This window comes from Rattus rattus, chromosome 2, assembly GCF_011064425.1.
Source record: "Rattus rattus isolate New Zealand chromosome 2, Rrattus_CSIRO_v1, whole genome shotgun sequence".
NCBI classification, from domain to species: Eukaryota; Metazoa; Chordata; class Mammalia; order Rodentia; family Muridae; genus Rattus; species Rattus rattus.
In genome coordinates, this window is record NC_046155.1 from 71871875 (window position 1) to 71892925 (window position 21051).

General features: G+C 46.6%; 1 protein-coding gene across 13 annotated transcripts in view; it reads left to right on the forward strand.

Moving 5' to 3' along the window:
• Positions 1 to 21051, forward strand: part of Fgfr2 (fibroblast growth factor receptor 2) — a 100907-nt gene that overhangs the window by 67614 nt on the left and 12242 nt on the right. For all 13 annotated transcript variants that reach the window (XM_032892466.1, XM_032892468.1, XM_032892467.1 and 10 more), the window contains 4 exons: positions 9350 to 9501; positions 12855 to 12976; positions 15095 to 15205; positions 17200 to 17390. In XM_032892466.1, the coding sequence (XP_032748357.1) occupies positions 9350 to 9501; positions 12855 to 12976; positions 15095 to 15205; positions 17200 to 17390 (576 nt within the window). The remainder of the gene's footprint in view (positions 1 to 9349; positions 9502 to 12854; positions 12977 to 15094; positions 15206 to 17199; positions 17391 to 21051) is intronic.

The window sequence follows — 21051 nt, forward strand, 5'->3', positions numbered from 1 at the left end:
GAAATTCCTCTTCTGTAGCTCTTGAATGGATCTGTAAATCTGCATTTTAAACACTTCCCTGGGTGATACAGTGTAATACCTTAAGAATCTCTGGGCCCAACCCTGCCTTTCCTGGGCTGTCAGCTAGCAAGGCTCTTTCTGTGGACAAGGGTCTGGGACAGACTGGGAACCAGCAGGCCAGTAATGGCTCAGACACAGGCTGTTCTCAACCTAGCTTTATGCTACAGGCCGAGCAGCTTCTTGTCAACTTCGTTGAAGTTGACAACAGGTGTTTCTTGTAGAGGTTTAAGATATAATTTGGAGCATATGTCAGATGCAGCCATTGCATTGGCCAGCTGTTGAATGTGGGGAATCCAAGCGGCTCCGTGGGTTTCTTTTAGTCCTGAGAATGCTGTGCTTTTTTGAGTGACACCACTGTCATTTGTGGGGCCAGAGAAGCAAGATGGTGCTGACATTAGTTTAGCTGCCAAATGAGTTCCTGGAAGAGTCCATTAGTCAGATTCTTACCTGGCTACATAGTGCTAAGGCTGCAGGCTGAATGGCCACTCCTTTGGCCACTCCTTCACAGCCTCTCCTGCTCTCCTAGCCCTGGGCCAATCCTACCATCTGGATTCTGGCGTAGGGAGTGTGAATAAAGGGAGCGGCCTCCTCTGATTATTTGTTCTTATAATAGAGGAAACAAGTGAAATCCGTAACTTGAGGGAGATAGGCCATTGACCCATAATTATTTCATCAGTTAAAAAAAAAACAAATCTTTATTTTTGTGTGTGTATGTTTACACATATGTGTGGGAGCTCTTGGAAAGCTGGAAGAGGGTATTGGATCCCTCGGAACTGGAGTCCAGGTAGTTGTGAGTTGTCTGATGTAGGTGCTGGGACTAGAACTTAGGTCCCCTGCAAGAGTCGCCAGTGCTCCTAACCACTGAGCCATCTCTCCAGCCCTCATCACTTTTAAAGAAAACTCTCTTTACATTTATATATTTATGTAGCTCAGGGTGTGTGTGTGTGTGTGTGTGTGTGTGTGTGTGTGTGTGTTTGCACGTGGGCATGCACATGGCATAGCCTGTCTATGGTGGCCAGAGGACAACTTACATGGAAGCCAGCACCTTCCTCCACCACGTGGTTCCCAGGAATCAAACAGATCAGGCTCGGCCAGGTCACCTTACCTGATGACCCGTTTTGTTGACTCTTTTAAAGAAAAGCTATCCACACCTCCTGCGACGTTCTTCCTTTTGCTTCATGCGAAGAAGACAGATGCCCTGGCATTCCCTTGGCACACGTGTTCAGCACATCTTCCTTTCTGTTTGTCCAACTGAGTTTCTTCATGGTCCGTCTGTCTCCACCTAAGCTGTCCATTCTCATAGTCCCCATGTGACCAGAGGGAAAAGTTGTGTTTCTTTTCTTTTACCTTCCCCTTTTTCTTTTATTCATCGTCATTTACTAAGCGCACAGCTTCTTTTAGTGTATGGGCCTAAATCAGAACTCCTGGGCTGGGAGTGTGGCTCAGTGGTGGAGTGCTTGCCTCGCTCCTCCAATCCCCAGCATCACCAGAAGAAAATAATTAAGTCAGTTTCACGTCAGAGAAAGCCTGCCCGTTTGTCACTGGCTGCAAGGTTAGTGAAGGTCCTTTCGAAATGTTTCTTCCGGGTCACGTTGTGTGAGAGAAGTGTGTGAGGATCAGGCTCTCTGGATGAATGAGTCTCTGGGAGATAAACAGCCGGAAGAGGTGCTGATACACTGCAGCATTTCCTAGAAGTCAGGAGGGAGAGGTTCCGCCTCTTCCCAAAGGATTTCCCAAAGCACAGCCCACGGGGAGGAGGAGGAGATGCTTATCAGGAATCTGGATAAAGAGGGTATTGGGCTGTGGCTGGAGGGAAAAGTCCCACAAAGGCCTGCAGATAGGTTAATGACAGAGTGAATACCACGGGGATGCCAAGAGTGCCTTTACCTGGCGACAGATGAGCCTGTAATCAGATGTCTGAGGGCCGTGCTCCCAGGCGTTAAAAGCCTGGGTTTATTCTGTGCTGGCCCCAGCTTCTATATGATGCAGCGTCCATGTTTGATCCTCTTGGCCCTTGCCCAGCACAGCGTGGAGGCTCATAGCCTCTATCCATTCACTCCATCTTTGTCTTTGTTTTAGAACACTAAAAAGTTGGTTTGTTTGCTCGCGTTGCTTTTCTCATGTGCACAAGCGCGTGTGTGCAGGTGTGTAGGTGTGTACAGAACGTGTGCTGAGGCCAAATGATAACCTCTGGTGTCATTCCTCAGGCGCCGTCCACTCCTTACTCCTCTTTTCTACTAAGTTTCTCACTCGCTGGCCTGGCACTGGCTAAGTAGGCTAGGCAGTCTGGCCTGTGAGCCCCAGAGCCCCATCGCTCCACCTTCTCCTCCTTCCGGTTAGGATTCCAAGTGTCAGCTACCCAGCCTGGCTTTTTTTTTTTTTTTTTTTTTTTTTTAAATGTAGCTTCTGGAGATTGCTCTCGGGTCAAGGAAGGCAGGCTATTTTTCCTACTGAGTCACCTTCTTGTTCCTTCTTTTTCCTTGATGTTTGCTCCCCTGCCCTGAACTTGTGTAAAGCAGGTATTTCAGTTTATTTTCTGAGGTAAAAAGATAGGTCTTTTGAGTTGTTTTCTGTATCTAATAGATTCTTTACAGTCTTTCCAGTAAACATTAATTTTGGGAGATATTTTCTGTATGTTGATGCTTGGGGAAAGAAGCAACCTTTCGGTGGGACAGGCTGGTAGCCTGTGGGATCTCCCTATTAGGGAGGATTCATCCCTCTCATCCAAGGCTACGACTGCATACTTTGTAGGTGCCTGCTCTCTTGCCTCTACTTCTTGGTACCTGGTGTCAAACGGCAGTAGCTAACCTAGAGAAGGGCACCTTGTGACCCAACTGGACCATCAGTGGTCACTGGGGAGTGGTCTTTGTGTACTCCTGAGTCCAAGTAGACGGATCTGCCTTTTGTGATTTCCACAAGTCCCTTGTTGGGGGAGGTGGGGCATGGGGGGTAGAGCGGGGCAGAGGAAGCCCTGTTCTGTGGAGTCCGTGTGGAGTGACAAGCTTTCCCAGGCTGTGTCAGCTCTTCTTCCATAGCCTGCCCATCTCCCAGTCTCACATGGGACTGTAGTGAGTTTGCTCCTGGCCTCAGCCACTGACATGGGTAGCAGAGAAAACCAGAGAGCAATTTCATAAGCCTTTGAGGCCCACGGTTATTAGGTGTAGGGTGGAGGAACACTTAATTTCAGAGCTGTTCTCAGGGCAATGTATTCATGGTCTATGAAACTCAGTGAAAGTAAGTTCTGACTCACTGCTTAGCAGCCCAATACCATGACCCGGAATCTCCTCCGTCCTGTAGTTGACCCAGAGTTGCAATGTACTGGTTCTGGGGAGATTTGGGGCAGCTGGATAGCTGTGGATGACCCAAGCAGAGTCTCCACCTTCTGAGGGACCGGTTGCTTTCTTTGTCCCTCAGCTTAGCCTGTCTTTTCTCTCAGCCTCTGAGAGACATGCTTCTCTGACTGAGATCTACCCTGGACTTTTGCTGCTGAGCTGTTAGTAGAATGGGAACACTTGAGCCAGGCGCTTTTGTTGTTGTGACCGGGCATTCAAGCATCTGGAGGAGGCAGAGGCTGTTTACAGGGCAGTGTGAGTGATTACCTAGATTTTGTTATGGAAGGAGAAGTAAATCCACCCCCAGAAACCCCCCGAAGCTTGGTGTGGTGCAGGCTTTCTGCTTTGTTGTGGAGGTGTGTGGGGCCAGACTGAAGGCAGAACTGTGTACGCACTGCCTTCTGTCTGATGCGGAAGGCTCCATCCATCCGCTGCCTGGGAGTCAGGGTGTCTCAAGTCTGCTGTGGTCCAAGGGTATGTGTCAATCCTCAGGAATAAAGACAGACTTTGACTCACCCCTCCCCATAGCGTCTTCGCCTCCGCCTGCTCTGTCTGTGAGGTCCCCTTTGGATGTTCAACTTAATCCAACATAAAGAGAGACCGCTATTACTTGGTGGCCCTTTAAAAAGAGAAGGGAAGAAAACCCACTTCCTCCGTTAATCTCCCATATGTACCGTGGAAATATATGAAAAGCACATTTAGTTAAAAGCTTGATTTATGGCACGTGGTAAAGAGATCCCGGCATGTAAGGCTGCCGAATTGGAGACCGTGAGGAGTGTGTGGCTTTCTAAAAACCGCCTGCCAAGATTCGGGTGGGTGGAGAAACAGTTTACTGGAGTGTTAGCATTTATTGTTTATAAGTGACTTCTAACGGTGGGATATTTTTAAGTGGGTTGAAAGGGAAACTCCAAAAATTGAAGTTTCTAGATTAAGGATTGAAGACTATCTGAGGAGGGAAATTATAACTACAAAAGAAAGAAAAGAAAGAAAGAAAGTCTGTAATACAATGTTTGTGAGGAACCGTCCAAGGTGGGCGGGCAGTGGGGCCACAATTCAGAGGAAGGAGCCCCTGAAAGGCAGGGTTCCGCGGGGAACCCCTGCTGGGGATTTTGCCAAGCCCTCCAGACAGGTTGACTTTCTGAGGAGAGGCGAGTGAAGAGAAAGCCAGTCATGCTTTACAGCCCCAGAGGGGATTTTAAAAGTATAGTAAAAACGCATGGAGGTAAAATTAAGATATACCTCTGTAGACAGGGAGAGCATTTTCTATATGTTCAGATACTTGGCGTATTCTCTTACCCTTTCTCTCTCTGGGTGTTTTTCACAAAGGTATTTTCCAGACTTGTACGTTGAACCTGAGTCTGCACTTTATATTGAGCAACATTCCCACACATAAAGGCAGTTTGATATTTTAATAGCAATGGCCGCCATGAATACTGTCAGGGTTTTTGTTTTTCTTTCTTTCATATTATTTTAGTTTTCTTCTTCTCCTGTTTCCCCATTTTGAAAATGTTCACATTAAAACCTTGCGGGGTGGGTATGTGTTCAGTAAACTCGTACCTCAGGCCCGTGGTATGCATTCTGTTTGGGTCAAAGGTTCTCCACAGAGCAGTTAATGTCAGACACGATGGTAAATCTCTCTGATTTGAGGCAGCCCCTAAGTCATATTCACCAGCAGGACTTTGCTACCCTACAGTTTTCCTTCCTCTCCCCTAATTCCTACATTTAAAAGAATAGTTTTTTCTTGCTCACTGGAGCTTCAGGCCATCCAGGCTGGCAGTTTAGGGTCCCATCTTGCAAATCAGATACACAATTAAGGTGTATACCATTTAACATCAGAACAAACCCACCCAGTAGAGCAGTCTGGTGAGCTATGACTGCCCCAGCTCAGCAGAAAGCACTTAATGCTGTTTTCATTCTGTCCTGCTAACTCTGTGAGCTGTAGTCGAGTCCGCTTGAAACTCACAGGTAGTGTGCTTTATAATGGAGATGTAGACCCAGGAATCTGACCTTGACCTCACAGTGCCACTGGTCAGGCAGTAGCCTGCCAGACGTAGGGCATCTTGGCCTTAGACAGTCAGCAGGTCACATGTTGAAGGATGTGGAAACATCATAAAACAACCTGGGGGGACAGGAGAGAAGTGCAAACAGGGGTCTTGCTAGTTTCTAACTGATGTCTGTATATTTCAAGCCTGTGCCTTCTTCCCCTGGGTTCATATTTATTTTATTCCGAATGATATTTTGACTAAAGAAAGAACTTCTACTAAAACACAAAAGAAACACAAGGCCAGGGTAATAAAATCTAAATGGTGTAGAAAGTTCTAGAATAAGTTTTCCTACCTTGCTCCCTATTCTTGATCTCTCTCTCTCTCTCTCTCTCTCTCTCTCTCTCTCTCTCTCTCTCTCTCTCTCTCTCTCTTCCGTCCTTCCTCCTCTCTCCCTCCCCTAAGGTGACCACTGCTAAATCCTTAGATATCTTTCCAGAAAACATTTCCTGCCTTGCTTCCCAATTCTTGATCTCTCTCCCCAAAGGCTAAAATCCTTAGAAATCATTCCAGAAAATGCCTGTGGTCACAACCCATCCTGTAAGCCTCCATGGGGTGAGTACTGACTCCCAGAGACAAGCCACAGAGGCTTCAATGTGCCACTAGCTTCGGGCCATTCTCGTCATTCAGAACTGTGGTCTCTTGAGATTTCCCGATTAGTGTCCCCTCCTCACTGGTCTTAGCACACAGTGGGCCCTAACAGTTAAGCTTGGAACTTTAGGGTCCAGGGATGCAGAACAAGTCGACGGCCCTATAAAGAACATCCTGGCTGCTCACGGCCTCTGCTGGCTCTTGGCTCTCAGGCAGGAGCCTGTGTTGTCTCATTACTGGGTTGACTTTTACTAGTTTGGCTGTAGCCTCTTGCCTCTGACCCTCCGGGTGGATTTTTACTATATTTCTACCAGGGATGGTGTTCGCCCATTTGTAAGGAAGGACTTCCAGAAAGATCTTAAATTAAAAAAAAAAATTACATGCCTTTTGCAAGCATAACTTATGACCCTGATTCAGAATGAGTTGGGCGGGTGTCTCCAGGGAAGCACTATGGACCGGCCCCATTCCAGAATCTTCTGAGTCCCTTATCTGTGGATGAAGCTCACGGTGCTTTTGTGGGCAGTAGAAAGTGGACATCTCGATGTTGTCAGGAGGCTCCTGGTTTCTGACGCAGCCTGCTCATCACAGCTAGGCGGGACACCAGGTAGACAGTGGAAGGGCTCATCACAGCTAGGCGGGACACCAGGTAGACAGTGGAAGGGGCTTGGGAGTCATCTTTTGTTTTGCTGGAGTGGAGCTCCTATTCTGGACCACGGGAGTAGGGAACAAAGGGGGTGGATTCTAGAGGCACTCACACGTTTCCTGGCCCGTCTTCCCTTGCTTGCTTCTGGATTTGCCATAGAGATTGGGATCCTTGAGTGCATGGCTTTCTAGTGCAAAATTAACAGATTCCTTCCCTTTTTTTTTTTCAAAAAAAAAAAAAGCATCAATTTTTGTTGTGGCAAAATGAGTAAATGTCCTATCCCATAGTAGAATTTGAATATAGCTTCTCCTTGAGGGCTGGTGAGATGGTTCAATGGGCAAAGACCAAGCCCCGTAGTCTGTGTTCAATCCTCAGAACCTACGTGGTAGAGAAAGAGAACGGATCCTCAGAAGTTGTCCTTTGACCTCTACACTGATATGCATACAAACACATGCACACAGATACTTTTTTTTTCATTTCAGAAGAAAATTATCTTTCCCCTTCCCAAAAGATACTTAGAAGGTTCAGATATATCCCTGTGTCTATTTTAAATGATAATATTTCATATCAAAATTTACTTATTAATCTTTACATTTCTTTGTGGAGTTTTTTTTTTTTTTTTTTTTTGAGGGGGATAGGGTCCTGGGATTGAACTCAATAGGTAGCCAAGGATAACCTTGTACATCACTGACTTTAATACTGCAAACACTTTTCCTCAATTCCATTAAGGGTAGTTGGGTTTACAAAGAGCAGAAGGGCTGGCCAATGGGACAGTCCTTGGGTTCCTCGGATTCTTATCTAGGATCACCTGTGAAAGTTCCTTTGGCTGCATCTTTGCTAGCTGGATTGAGAAGGAGTTTGTATACTCAACGGGGGATTGTCACCCGCGAGGGAGCTGGAAGCGAGGGGGCCCTGGTGTGCTGCCTGGGTGGCTCTTGTCTAACGTCACACTCCACGTGTCCTGGACCAAAGCCTCAGTTGTGGTCTGAGGTGAAAACAGTATCCAGCAGCCCACAATCACACCAAGATTGTGTGGCCATACCCAGGCGCGGCCTTCATGTGGGCTCTGCGTGTATTTTCTTTCTCAGAAACCAGCTAAGGAGAGGCGGTGTGTTTAGGAGACAGACACTGGGTCTGACATAGACTAATATACATCAAGGTAACTGAGAAAACTTGCTGAAGCCTTGTGTGCTCGGGCGTTGGGAGAGGATCCTTCCTGTGTGGTTCTGAGTCAAAGTGTCTTTTCCTCAACCTTGGTCTCATGCATTCATTGCCCTGCTTTCTGAAGCTTCAGTGACAAGAGCCAGCCTGTTCTCACTAAATGGGCTGGGCATCATCAAGGTTCAGAAGGACTCCTGCGGGGAGATGGAGAATAACCTCCCAATGACTACGACTCAGTTTTCCTCGAATGAGAAAGTGTTGAGTTAGCAGGATGCCTTTCCCTGTGTCTTAGTTAGGGTTTTATTGCTGAGTTATCACGACCTATGCAACTCTTATCAAGGCAAACATTTAACCGGGGCTGGCTTACAGTTTCAGAGGTTTAGTTCCTTATCATCATGGCGGGAAACATGGCCGCTTCCAGGCAGACCTGGTGCTGGAGAAGGAGCTGAGAGTTCTGCATCTTGATCCACAGGCAGCAGAAGGGGACTGTGTGCTACACTGGACGGAGTTTGAGCCAAGGAAGCCTGAAAGCCCACCCCCCCACAGGGATAAACTTCCTCCAACAAGGCCAAGTGCCCCCTAACAAGGCCACACCTCCTGATAGTGCCCCTCCCTATGGACCAAGTATCCGAACCACCACACCATGCGTACCCTACAGCGCTTTCCTTGAGAAAGAGATCTTTCTTGGCATTTTGGAAGCAATGACAGTGTGGAGGGACTCACTTGTTAAATGTTTGTGAATCCCTAACCTGCTGATTTGATTCTGGATGTGTTTTTATTTTATGGTGCTGGAAATTGAATGTGGGGGTCTCACCCATGCTTGTCCAGCACCCTGTAATTGAGCCCAGCCTTTGAGTTAGAGTATCACAGGATCTCTCAGAAGTACAGCCTTGATCCACAGGCTGAGCAGGACTAAGAGGATCTTGGTTATCCAGGGTTCTGAACAAGGAAAAGGAAAAAAACAAACTCTAATGCAGTCAGTAGGGTCTGGCTGCTTATTCTTACGTGGCTGTCTTAAAAAAAAATTAGGGGGCTGGAGAGATGGCTCCTTGGCTAAGAGCATTGGCTCTTCTGGAGGACCTGGCTTCAGTTCTCAGCACCCACATGGCAGCTTACAACTGTCCACAACTCCAGTTCCAGGGGTCCGACACCCTCACACAGACATATGTGCAGGCCAAAGACTAACGCACGTAAAATTAAAAAAGAAACCCCTAACTTTTAAAAAGTTAAGAAGAAGAAATACTATGGTTAAACTCCTGGAAACATTTTTATTTGGAAACCTGACCTACAGATCCTGTCACTTTTCATTTTGGCTCATGTGGGTTTTTTTGTTTGTTTGTTTTTGTTGTTGTTTTGTTTTGTTTGTTTCATTTTGTTTTTTGATCGTGGCCCCCCCAGCCCCCACCGCCGTTCCTTCCCCTTTCTTTGCAAGAACTCATGCTCTGGCTGGGTCCCAGCTCACTTCCTGCCTCCTCAGGTAGAGCCAACATTACATCTGCTTCTTTGCATTTTGAATACAGGTTTCGGCCGAGTCCAGCTCGTCCATGAACTCCAACACCCCACTGGTGAGGATAACGACACGTCTGTCCTCAACGGCGGACACCCCGATGCTAGCAGGGGTCTCTGAGTACGAGTTGCCAGAGGATCCAAAGTGGGAATTCCCCAGAGATAAGTAAGTACTCCTTCTGGGCAGGGCCCCGGTGAATGCTTACATATAATAGGGAATATTGGATTGACATTTTCCTTTCATGGCCTTTAGCTGCAAAGGTCTTACTCTGACGTTGTCAGTAGGAGTGAGATTGTGTTTTGAAATAACCAACTCCTGGAAAAAACTTTTTGTTTGTTTGTTTTTTTATAAATAGCTCCTTCGAAGCAGAGCTACAAAGTCCTGACTAATCAATCAATCACCAGCAATATGGCATCTGGAACTTGTTTCTAGACAGTTCAAACCCAGTCATGGAATAAAAGTAGAGTTACAGTCTTTCTTTCTTTCTTTTTTTTTTAATACTTTCTTTTAAAGTTTATTTTATGTATGTGAATACACTTTAGCTCTCTTCAGACACACCAGAAGAGGGCATCAGATCCCATTACAGATGGTTGTGAGCCACCATGTGGTTGCTGGGAATTGAACTCAGGACCTCTGGAAGAGGAGTCAGTGCTCTTGACCACTGAGCCATCTCTCGTGCCCTGAGTTATGCAGTCTTTAAAACAGAACTAACATTCCAACTTCTGGTAACTAGAAATTGCCTTAAAGATCTATTGGTCTCGTTTAGTTTTTGTTTAATGGTTATCAGTGAGGTGTTGGGCTGAAACGTTTCAAATCTTATACCTGACACCTGATTTCTTTGGCCTACAATACTTGTGCTTATTGGTTGATAGAGAGGTGTCTGGTTGAGTGTTGAGGCACAAGGTTGCCTGCCATGCAGGCTTGGAGAGGGTCTTGCCGGAAGTTGTTTTGTTTCTTGGCCCAGTCAGAATAACTGTTTCTTGGCCTATGGCTGGACAGACCTGAGGGATTCACTCAGTTCTCTGAATCTCTTGCCTATAAAATGGGGGTCATGGTCCGCACCTCCTGGGACTGAGCACAGCTCTCAGTTGTGGGAGTCTCTCCTTTCCACCTGTGTCTTGATAATCAGGGACCTTGGAACTGCAAACTTCAACAAGACGGTGCGTTTAACAGAGCTGCTGGTGCAGAGGGTAGGCTACGTGTCTCTGCCCTTGAGGCAGAAGACCAGCCTTAGGCCTGGGAAGTGAGGCTCCTGGAAGACTGGCAGCTTCCTTCTTGTGCCATTAGAGTCTAAACAGCTTGAGAGTAACAGAAGGTGGAGAAATGGGCTCTTTCCGCATACGACGTAGGAATAAGCTCTCAGCTTGCTTGAAGACAGCTGGCCTGCCTATCTTGATATTTGCGGGGTCTTTCTGGGATTGTGTTAGTAGTATGTTTAACACACAGTTGTGTGTGAGTGTGTGTTAGTGTGTGAGTGTGTGTGCAAGAGCATGTGAGTGTGAGTATGTGTGAGTGTGAGAGCGTGTGTTAGTAAATGAGTATGTGTGAGTGGGTGAGTTGGGTGAGTGGACGTGTGCAAGAGCATATGAGTGTGTGTGTGTGTGTGTGTGTGTGTGTGTGTGTGTGTGTGTGTGTACAGAGATTCAGAAGCACAAAGATAAGTTTTCCCAAGACTGGATATGGCCAGCTCTAGTTGAAAGGGGAAGGAAGCTTGCCCCACCCCCCACTCGCATCTTCGAGTCACACAATGGGTACTTTGGTTCCCAATTTAGAAATATTTACATATATCCTAATCCAGGGCTGTCTGTGCAGCCTTCATATGTCAGTGGAAGAATTTCCAGTTTATTTATGTACTGCCATGAAAAGAGCATTCATTCATTCCTTCATTCATTCAGGGAACGATTAGTGGACATTTTTTTTGGGTGAGGTACCAAAGAAAACACAAAGAGTGGTTTCTTTACCTACAGGATTTTGAGAAAGGAAGGTATGTTTCTCTTGACCCTCGCCAGCCTCCTAGCTGGGTGTGATTGTATAAATAGCTGGGCCCGGGTGCACATTCCTATGTATACAAGGCTGGCCGGGGAGTTTTGCTCATATGTTAAAAACTTGCAGCTTTCAGGTTGTGTCTGTGCTCTGGGCCACCTGTGACACCACAGTCAACAGTGAGTCTGTGTTGCCCAGCTCCCACCCGGGGGTACCCGAGTGTGGAAAATCTGAGCGCTATGCATTTCCAAGCAGTGTTTAGCACAAATGTAGGTGGAGCACTTCCCCGATGAATGAAGGCTATTTAGAAACGGTTTATTAGGTCGGAGGCAGAAGTTACACAAAGAGAGGTTTGTTATGGTTGTAGTAACAGGGCAATAGGACATAAATTAGCCATTTTCCAACGCAAATGTTTATTTTCTGCCAAGATGTTCGATTTAATTTTAGTTCTTGACCGGAGAGGGGGTGCCTTCAGCAGAGCGCATGCTGATTTCCATTTTCTTTTCTTCATTTTGAGATTTTAAAAACATTGTGTGCTTACTGCTGTTTGCTGAGGACAACTCGATACTTGGCTGCACTGTGCTTATGTTTGAAAAAAAAAAAAGCATACTCAGGCTGGAGAGGTACCTCTGTGGTTTAGTGCTCTAGTGAAGGATCAGAGTTCGGTTCCCAGCGCCCCTGAGGGGTGGCTCACAACCTCCCATAACTGCAGATCTGGGGAATCTGTTTGGGCTCCTTGAGCACGTGCACTCACATGCCCATACCCTCTCTCCAGAAGTACGCATACACGTAATTAAAAGTAAATTGTAAAGAATACATAAATAAAAATAAAAACACACTTCCCTGTTCTTTTGGCTTCTGGGACGCCTAAACTAATGTCAGGCCACCATTTGTCTGTTGTGTATAAAACTTTTATGCTTAAAAATGTGATATGTGCTGTTTTTCTTTTTATTTTCTCCCTTGTTTACTTTGGGTAGTGATAAGGATTTCTGAACATATGTCAAAACGATACCGTGCCTGTTGTCTAGAAGTTTCAGTGCAAATTCTTAGAAACATGCTGAGGATTCCTACCCTATAACTTGGCAAACAGTGAAACCATAAAACCTACTGGTATTAAATAATAGTGATTTGAAAGCTGCCACTTTACAGGGACAGAAAACAAGAACAGCCTTTCACTTTTCCCCCCTCCTCTGCGACATTGTAAATTATAAATATTTAATTGGCTCAAGACCAAAAGTTCCTCATGGTTGGCATGAGGGAGCCTGACCACCTCGATTGCAAGGACACCTTCCATAAAGAAAAAGAAAATAAACCAAGAGTACAAATGTGAAATTTAATAGTCCCTCCAACAGTAATTGACGTTCTGGAAAAACATCACTAAGAAAATACCCGGCGTGGGCATCGGGGCCTCATTGGTTCCATATGCATGCCTCTGGAAGATTTTTATATTTAGTTCTGGAATTTCCCTCCCCGTGCCCCTCAACCAGACGCTCGCTCGCTCTCTTGGTGTGCTAATCCCCTATTTACACATTTAGGCTGACGCTGGGCAAACCCCTGGGGGAAGGCTGCTTCGGGCAAGTAGTCATGGCTGAAGCGGTGGGAATCGATAAGGACAGACCCAAGGAGGCGGTCACCGTGGCGGTGAAGATGTTGAAAGGTGAGTGGGCGGATGGGCAGGGAGGAGGGGTCTTATCGGGAGGGTTCCTTTTGTGACATGTGAACTCTGCAATGACTTGGGGTCAGAGAGCACATACTTGACCTGGAGGTTGGGGGGTTTTCAGGATAAATGAGCATCTGAGACAGGATTTACCTTGAGCTGTGTGTACTTAAAAAGAAAAGGCAGTTTAGGAGCAAGTTGTAGCCGTTCTCTAACTCCTTAGAAGAGGTCCTGGTTCTCTTCTTTTCTGTGTGTTCATGGGTTTAGAAAGTTTAGGGGTTTAGGTGGGGATTGATATGGTAAATTTGGGACCCAGACTTCTAACATACAAATAAAGAGAGGTAGGTATTAGAGAAGGAACCAGGAGGCCCTGGAAACGGAATGCCACATTCTGTCAAAATGTGGATTCAAAGAGTCACTTAGAACTCAAAGAGGGGGTATCAGAATTGGGACTGATGCAGGATCTCAGGGACATGTAGACAACAATGCCACCATGTAAATGCCCGGTTTGGGTTTTTTGTTTGTTTCTTTGTTTGTTTGTTTTGGGGGGAGGGGCTGAAAATTCATACACAACCTTTCTAACACAGCTTGATGGCCAAGCCCAAGATGCTTAAATTACTTTCAACCATTAACCTATCCTTGCATGGTATTCTTTTATACGGAGAGTTAAAAAGGTCACATTATAAATCCCGTTGGGAGGATCTCAGATAGGAAGATTTCATGCTCAATGCTTCCCTGGTTTGTGGGCAGAGAGGTCTGTCCTGGGTGTGGGGAGGTGGATGGCACTCAGGAGTCAGACGTTGTCTTCTTTGACAGGACACTTACCACATCCCTCCCTGCTGAGAACGTGCAGACAGGAAAGGGCCAGCATGTCCTTCATTTTGTCATTTTAGTTGTTGACCTGAGACTCTCAGTGAAGTCTCCTTTCTTTGGAGACTGATACTAGGGAGGAGATAGCAAGTACCTGGGTCCCCACTGGAAGCTATGGGTTGGGAAGGATCAGGTTCCCACAGAACCTCTGGTTTTGAGATCCTTGGGGCTATTGTAAAAGGGAGGTTTAGGGGTTGGCCCTCCCCTTTAAGTCAAATTGCCCACCATCCTTTTCATCATGATCAGAGGACATTGGTCCCAAAACCTTTTCAACATTCATTGCGACAGCCAGAGTCTGGCCAAGGTGTAGGGAAGACAGCAGGCTGAGCAGTGTGTCTACTCCTAGGCCTCTCATCCATCTCCCTCCCCTCTTCTCTGTATTTGTCAGGTATATTTTTGGACATCTCTGCCCCATTTCAATTTTAAAGCCATATGCAATTCTTTTCTTTTAGCTCAGTCTTTTTTTTTTTTTTTTTTTTTAATTATTTCTGTATTGAATTCTCTGTGAGGTAGAATGCTCGGGTGGTCTGCACGTGGTACTAGGTTTGCATCCTAGAATTACAAGGGTCTGAGTGACAGCAGAATTAACTGAGAGGAGGCACAGCACACTGGAAATGCTCTTACCTCTTGTGTGAAGTTCTCTCAGAACCCACGTTGTGTTGGGCCTCTGTCATTCATGTGCCATGTATGTGAGGCATGGCTTGTGTCTCTGGTAATGTCGTACTTGGAGCGTTTGAGAGGGCTTTTTGTTCACCCAGACTGTTTCTGTATACACACATACATTTACAGATGCACTTGTAGACCTGGGCCTAACTTTGAATAAGCTAAGGGGCTCTGTTTGGAATTTTTGCTCTGTGAAAACATTTTCTGGTGGTTCCCATTGTTCCTCCTATGGCTTGCTCTCCATCACTCTCTGAGTTGTTTGGGGAACATCAGGAATTTTGACAAGTTTTCTATAAGGTACCTTAGATATATCCAAGGGTGGAGTCAATCCATGATCAAGTACTTCATTTGAAAGACTTGGCCTTAGTGTTGCAACTCTTGACCATGTGGCCTCCGGTGACCTCTTTGATACCGGGCATGGCACTCGCCTGCCTCAGCTCTTATCTCTTCACTGATTAGATGGGAAAGTGTTTCTGGTTCTAAAATTCAACTCCAGGGTATTCAAAGGGTCTGATGGCCGAGAGCGATAGCGTGGGAGTTGGGAGAGACCAGCGGATTTATGACTCACCTACTTGATGTTCATAGATGACGCCACAGAGAAGGACCTGTCTGACCTGGTTTCAGAGATGGAGATGATGAAGATGATTGGTAAACATAAGAACATCATCAACCTCCTGGGGGCCTGCACCCAGGATGGTGAGTACGAGAAGGGCATGTTTCCTGTCCACACTGCACCACTGGCAACCAGGCTTCTGCAGGGTTCCGCTTGTAGAGCATCTCAAGAGCATACTTTCCCATCAGACATGTCGTAAACACCTATCCAGGCACTCAAGATGCTGAAACATGGGATCACAAGCCTGGGGTACCTAGTAAGACTGTCTCAAGGATCCACAAAAGTAGAGGCTGGGAGACAGCTCAGTCAGTAGAGGGCTGGCCTTGCAGCATGAGGACCTGAGGTGGATTCTTAGAATCCATATTTAAAATTGAGCTTTTATGGTCCTAGCACTGAGGAGACAGAGGGAGGTGGATCCTGGGACTCACCAGCCCACTAGCTTAGCCTTCTACGTGAGTTCCTGTTCAGTGACTCTGTCTAAAAAGTAAGGCTGTCTTCTGGCCACCACGTACCTGCACGTGTATCTTAATATCCAAATATCTAAATATCCAAACATATCCACACATATAGACACAATTTTTAAAAGTCACTTTTACCTTACCCTTAGGAAGATGTTAGCAGCCATGGGTGCACAGCAGGTCTATGTCTTTCCCTCAGGGGCATGGAAAGTTAGAAATGGGGGGCTTCTTTGGGAAGGAATTTCTGCTGGTGCTTTTGTTGTGTGAGGGACTAAGAGAGATTTCTTAAAATAAGCCGTATGTTTTGGTTGAGAAGTTCTCTCAAAATGGGGACTGAGGAATCCTGTCTTGCTTTAGGCAGCAGATGGCTGAGCGGAGTGGCTTCGCAGAGAGAGTGAAAGGAAAGAGCTGTCTCCTCCCCCCACCCCCATTCCTGACCCCAGGGGACTGATTCCCTGGCTGCCCTCAGGAGTGCCTACTGGTACTTTAGAAATCAGCTTGACAGTGATTAGTAGATTTGAAAAATGCTTGCACAGCTTCTCTTTTAGGTGTTCAGGGACTGGAACGGAACCTTCTTCTCCAAAGGGTAGATATCTAGATTTTAGGTATTTTAGGTTTCTGTGAACCTGTGGTCTTGGTTACAAATACTTGTCATTGCCACTGTATTGGAAAAACAGCTTATATGCTAGAGGAATGAATGAGCATGATTGTGTGACAGTAAAATGTGATGACCCGGACTGCTATTAGGCAGTATGTGGCCTGGGGACCGTTCTTTCCAGCTCGTGGGTCTACACCATGCTCTGGCTCTTTGAAACCATTTAAATTTAATAATTACTTATCCTTATGATATATGTGTATGTACATGCATGTATACACAGAGAGAAAGGTGGAGGGAGGGAGGAAGGAAGAGAGAGAGAAACAGAGAGAGAGAGAGACAGAGAGAGAGAGAGAGAGACAGAGACAGAGACAGAGAGAGACAGACAGAGACAGAGAGAGACAGAGAGAGAGAGAAGCTCAAGGGACCTAGAATCTGGAATGGCCATGCTTCTGATGGGCATTGCTTTTCCAGAAAGACAGCAGTGTTTCTCAACCTGTGAGTCCTTCAACCTTCAAAGGGGTTCTCATAAGGCCATCAGAAAACACAGATGTTTACATTATGATTCATAATAGTAGCAAAATTGCAGTTATGGAATAGTAACAAAGTAATGTTATAGGTGGGGGTCAGCACAGTATGAGGAACCGTATTAAAGGGCGACAGCATTAGGAAGGCTGAGAAGCACTGCTGCAGAGGAAAGCCGGCATCCAGAGGGAAGTTGTTACAACTATGTCGTTTATTTCTTTAAACCTTTGGAAGTTATCGTGTCGATCACCATTTTGGAAAGATTAAAAATGGAGGTGTCCTCTTTTTATCCATGCGTTTCTGAGCGATAAAACTTAAAAAAAAAAAAAAAAAGAGAGGTTGGGGCTACCTCTTGGTGATGGTGTACTTAACTAGCACTTACTACCATGTTGCGTTCTGCGTTTAATCCTCAGCACCACACTAGCTTGTAATGACCCTGCTGAGTCACCCTAGACTAGTTCCTGCCTTCCCTGCTCTAAGGAGCTTCTCTCTGTCACAGGACCCCTCTACGTCATAGTCGAATACGCATCGAAAGGCAACCTCCGGGAATACCTCCGGGCCCGGAGGCCACCTGGCATGGAGTACTCCTATGACATTAACCGAGTTCCCGAGGAGCAGATGACCTTCAAGGACTTGGTGTCCTGCACCTACCAGCTGGCTAGAGGCATGGAGTACTTGGCTTCCCAAAAAGTGAGTCCTTCCCGTTCTACTTGGTTGGCTGCGAATGCCAGTTAAGCGTCTTTGAAGTAGCTGGGTGGTTCTGACGTGCTCGTTCACTCTATCTAGTCCTCACATGCCTTATACAACCTGGAAAATATTTGTGGTGTTATTCTTATTCCAGTTCCACGGACTCTTTTTGAAAGGCCAAAGGAGCCTCACAAACTCATAACAACTCCAGGAGAGCGGACCCTGCTTTAAGGCAGGGCAGGTGGGGTGCTCCTGGGATGGCCTGGCTTCATTCTGAGCTTGGGGCACAGACTTGGGTGTTAAATTTAGCCTGGTGAGCTTGATGTGGAATTATATGATCTGAGAATGGAGATTGAGCACAGGAGGTATTTTTGACATCAAGAGTCTGGGATATCTGTTTATTTTGTCTCCTTCCGTGACTCTGTGGTCAGAAGTTGGCCAGGTCCCCTGAGGTAAATGGTTGGCATTCCAAGCAAGCCACTTACAGTGGAACTCGGAGCATTCCAGTTATTCTGGAGGCTGTGAGGCAGGTGCCCAGCATCGTCAGGGGTGTTTCAGAGGACCTAAGGTACCCTGCCTCGCTCGCACACTCAGAGGCTGAGCGCTCTGTGGACAGAGATGCTTGGCTCCCACCTGGAGTGGAGCTTGCCCCCTTCCGTTGTCTCTGACTCCTCAGGTTGCCAAAGACAAAAGGATCCCCTGGAGGGGTTCTCTTCTATTACTTGGAGTCTGGGCTACTTGAAGGGTCATTAATCTGGATCCCCCAGGGGCTTTGTTAGTGTCAGGAGTGAATGAGGTGACCTGGTCAGATGGTGCAGGTGGCACGCACTGCTTCTCAGCGCTCCCCTCCCCCGCCCCTGCTCTCCATCACCTGGGAGACATGGCTTAGAGTTATTATGTGCTCCGAGTAGTCTTTGTTTTATTTTATTTTTCTATTTTCTTGAGAGTTTACAGCTTATGGCTTATAAATTTTCCTTCTTTTATCTTTTCTTTCTTTTTTTTTTTCAAGCCACTATAAAGCCTCCTGATATGGAGGTTTTAAGAAGCCAAATTTGAATAGTTTTGAGTTCTGATTTTACACATGTATGGTGTGTGTGCACATGGTGGGAAGCAGGGTGCCCCTGAGAAAATCCTTAGCAACAGGAAACAGACAGGCATTCGCCAGGCAGTGGTGGTAAACTCCTTTAATCCCAGTACTTGGGAGGCAGAGGTAGTTCGAGGCCAGCCTGCTCTGTAGAATGAGTTTCAGGATAGCCAGAGCTACACAGAGAAACCCTCCCTTGGGGGAGTGGGGGGGAGGCAGGAAGTGGGAGTGGGAGAGAAAAGAAGGAGACAGATCTAGAATGTGGGACATTTGACAAGATATCGCCTCTGTATATCTGTATCATGTCAGCTAAGAATTGCTTGTGGGGGCAGGGGTCAGGGCTGTCAGGAGAATGCTGTTCCCTAGCAGGCATGAAACCCTGGGTTCCCTCTCCCGACACAGTGGTACAGACCTATATCTCTAACACTCAGGAGCTAGATGCGTGGTTGGGAAATCTCTTAACCCAAATTCTTAAAAACACCAGAGTTAGAGTTTCAAGGTGAGACTTTGTAATGTTTGCCAGCATATAACAAGACGTGATCTGAATGAAAGCCAAATCTGTCAAAATCAGCTGTTTCTATGACATATCCGCATAGCCAGGAGGTACCTTTACACAGTATTCTTAATGATTTTGTGCATAAATCAAAGTTTTATGATCTGGAACTTTCCCCTCGTGGCATCTCGTCAGCGTAAACATTTTGGATTTTTGGGTTAGGAAAGATTGAGGCACCGAGGTGTGAAGTAGCTCTGGTGCTTGTAGCTCACTTCTAAAGTGATCATCAGTAAAGACAAGCAGGGTGTGTGTGTGTGTGTGTGTGTGTGTGTGTGTGTACACATACCTGCCCTTGTGCGTATATATACATGTGTGATTTTATGTATATGTATACATACATGTGCATGTATGTGTTTACAATGTGTATGCATATACATGCATATATGTGTGTATATGTGAACTGTCTGTGGGCTGGACATAGGGAATGAATGAGCATCCTAAAGAAACCTGGCAGATGTGGATAGCCGTGGCATCATTTCCTCTTGACATGTTTGAACTATTTCACGTGGAACCCTGGGCCAGGCAGTCAGCCATAGGTAGCCTGTTAGCTTCTCTAGGCTTGCTGACTGCCAGGAGTCCTTCTTGGTAGGAGCTGGGGGAATGTTTGCGTGCAGCGGGGTTTGCTGCTGATGGAGAAGTGGTAGGACTGGCTCTTCATTTCCCTCAGTCCTCGAGATTCCCCAGACACTTGGTCTCTGGGCCACCACGCCAGCCTGTCCAGTGAGGTGTCATTCTTGATTTCTCAAAACAGGAGTCATGAGAAACAGTAGGGGAAAAATGCCAGTAAATGTGGGGTTAGAAGAATAAATATATAAACAAGCAGAAACGTTGTGATAAAGCCACTCATTCAGGGCCTTACAGTGCAAGGCTGGGCCCCTGGCCCTGGCCCTTGGGGTATGTAGAGCTGTCGAGGGTGAGTATTAGGGTCATGTATGCTTTATGGTTTGTTCTTGTGTGGAACATTGCAATCACTGAGATCCTCTTTGGGCCAAACTTTATCAGGTCCCAAGACACAGAAAGAAGTTGGGAGTTGGAATTTAGGTGCGTTCTGCTGTCGTGGTAGTAGTTTGATTAGGGGAAACAGAGAAAGACAACTCCTGATGTCCAACTTGAGAAACAGAATGGTGGTGTAGCTTCCCAGTAGGAGGAAGACCCGGGAGCCAGGATGCAGAGCAGGGAGTAGTTTCTGAAGGAAATGCAGAGCTCACATTAAACATCTCTGAGATCGAGTTAAGAGAAAGGGTCAACCAGCAAGCCCAGAGGATGGAGCTCAGCCCTGAAGCACCACTCATCATTTATGGGACTGAAGAGGACGATGTGACTTCCATATGGTGTGAACTGGGGAGAAGCCGAGATGGAGGAGGCAGAGAGGCCAGGATGTCACTCTTGGGTGCCACTGAAAGGGTTTGTAGGCTAAAGTTAAGATCAGCTGTGTGTCCCTGCTCAGAGTCAGGGAAGGAGCATGCTGGTCCACGACTCTGGTTCTGACCCACCCCAGTGTTGCGGCCTTGAGACTTTTTGTGTCACAGCCAGTAGGTACAATGGAGCAAGGGCTGTCACATGAATTTTGCAAAGGGGGAATGAGTACATTTGGGGGTTGCAGAAACAGTGGGGAGTAGAAATGTCCTTGCAAATAACATGGTGATCATTGGTTGCCAGCCACCTTTTGAGAGCCTGCATTGGCCAGACACAGTGTGGTTCTGTTCAGCTCTTGGTATTTTCCAGCATCCTGGGATAAAGAGTGAACAAGATGGTGGCAGTAGCCCATGGCCGCCTATCTGTCCCAGCTGAGCCTCTATGTGTGGTCGGAGCCCCCTGCAGGGGAAGCTAGTTTCTTCTGACCACTCAGTCTGCCAAACACAGAAAGCGCATGTCAGCAGGAACACACCACCAGGAAAGCTTGGCCAGGGCCTTGGAAGTTGAATTTGGAGAGGCCTCCAAACCAGCATTGCACTCGCGAGCCCAGGCCGAGCTGCAGGCAGCCTGGGGAGCTCTCAGATTTCCCGCTCCTAGTCTGGCCGGGGACA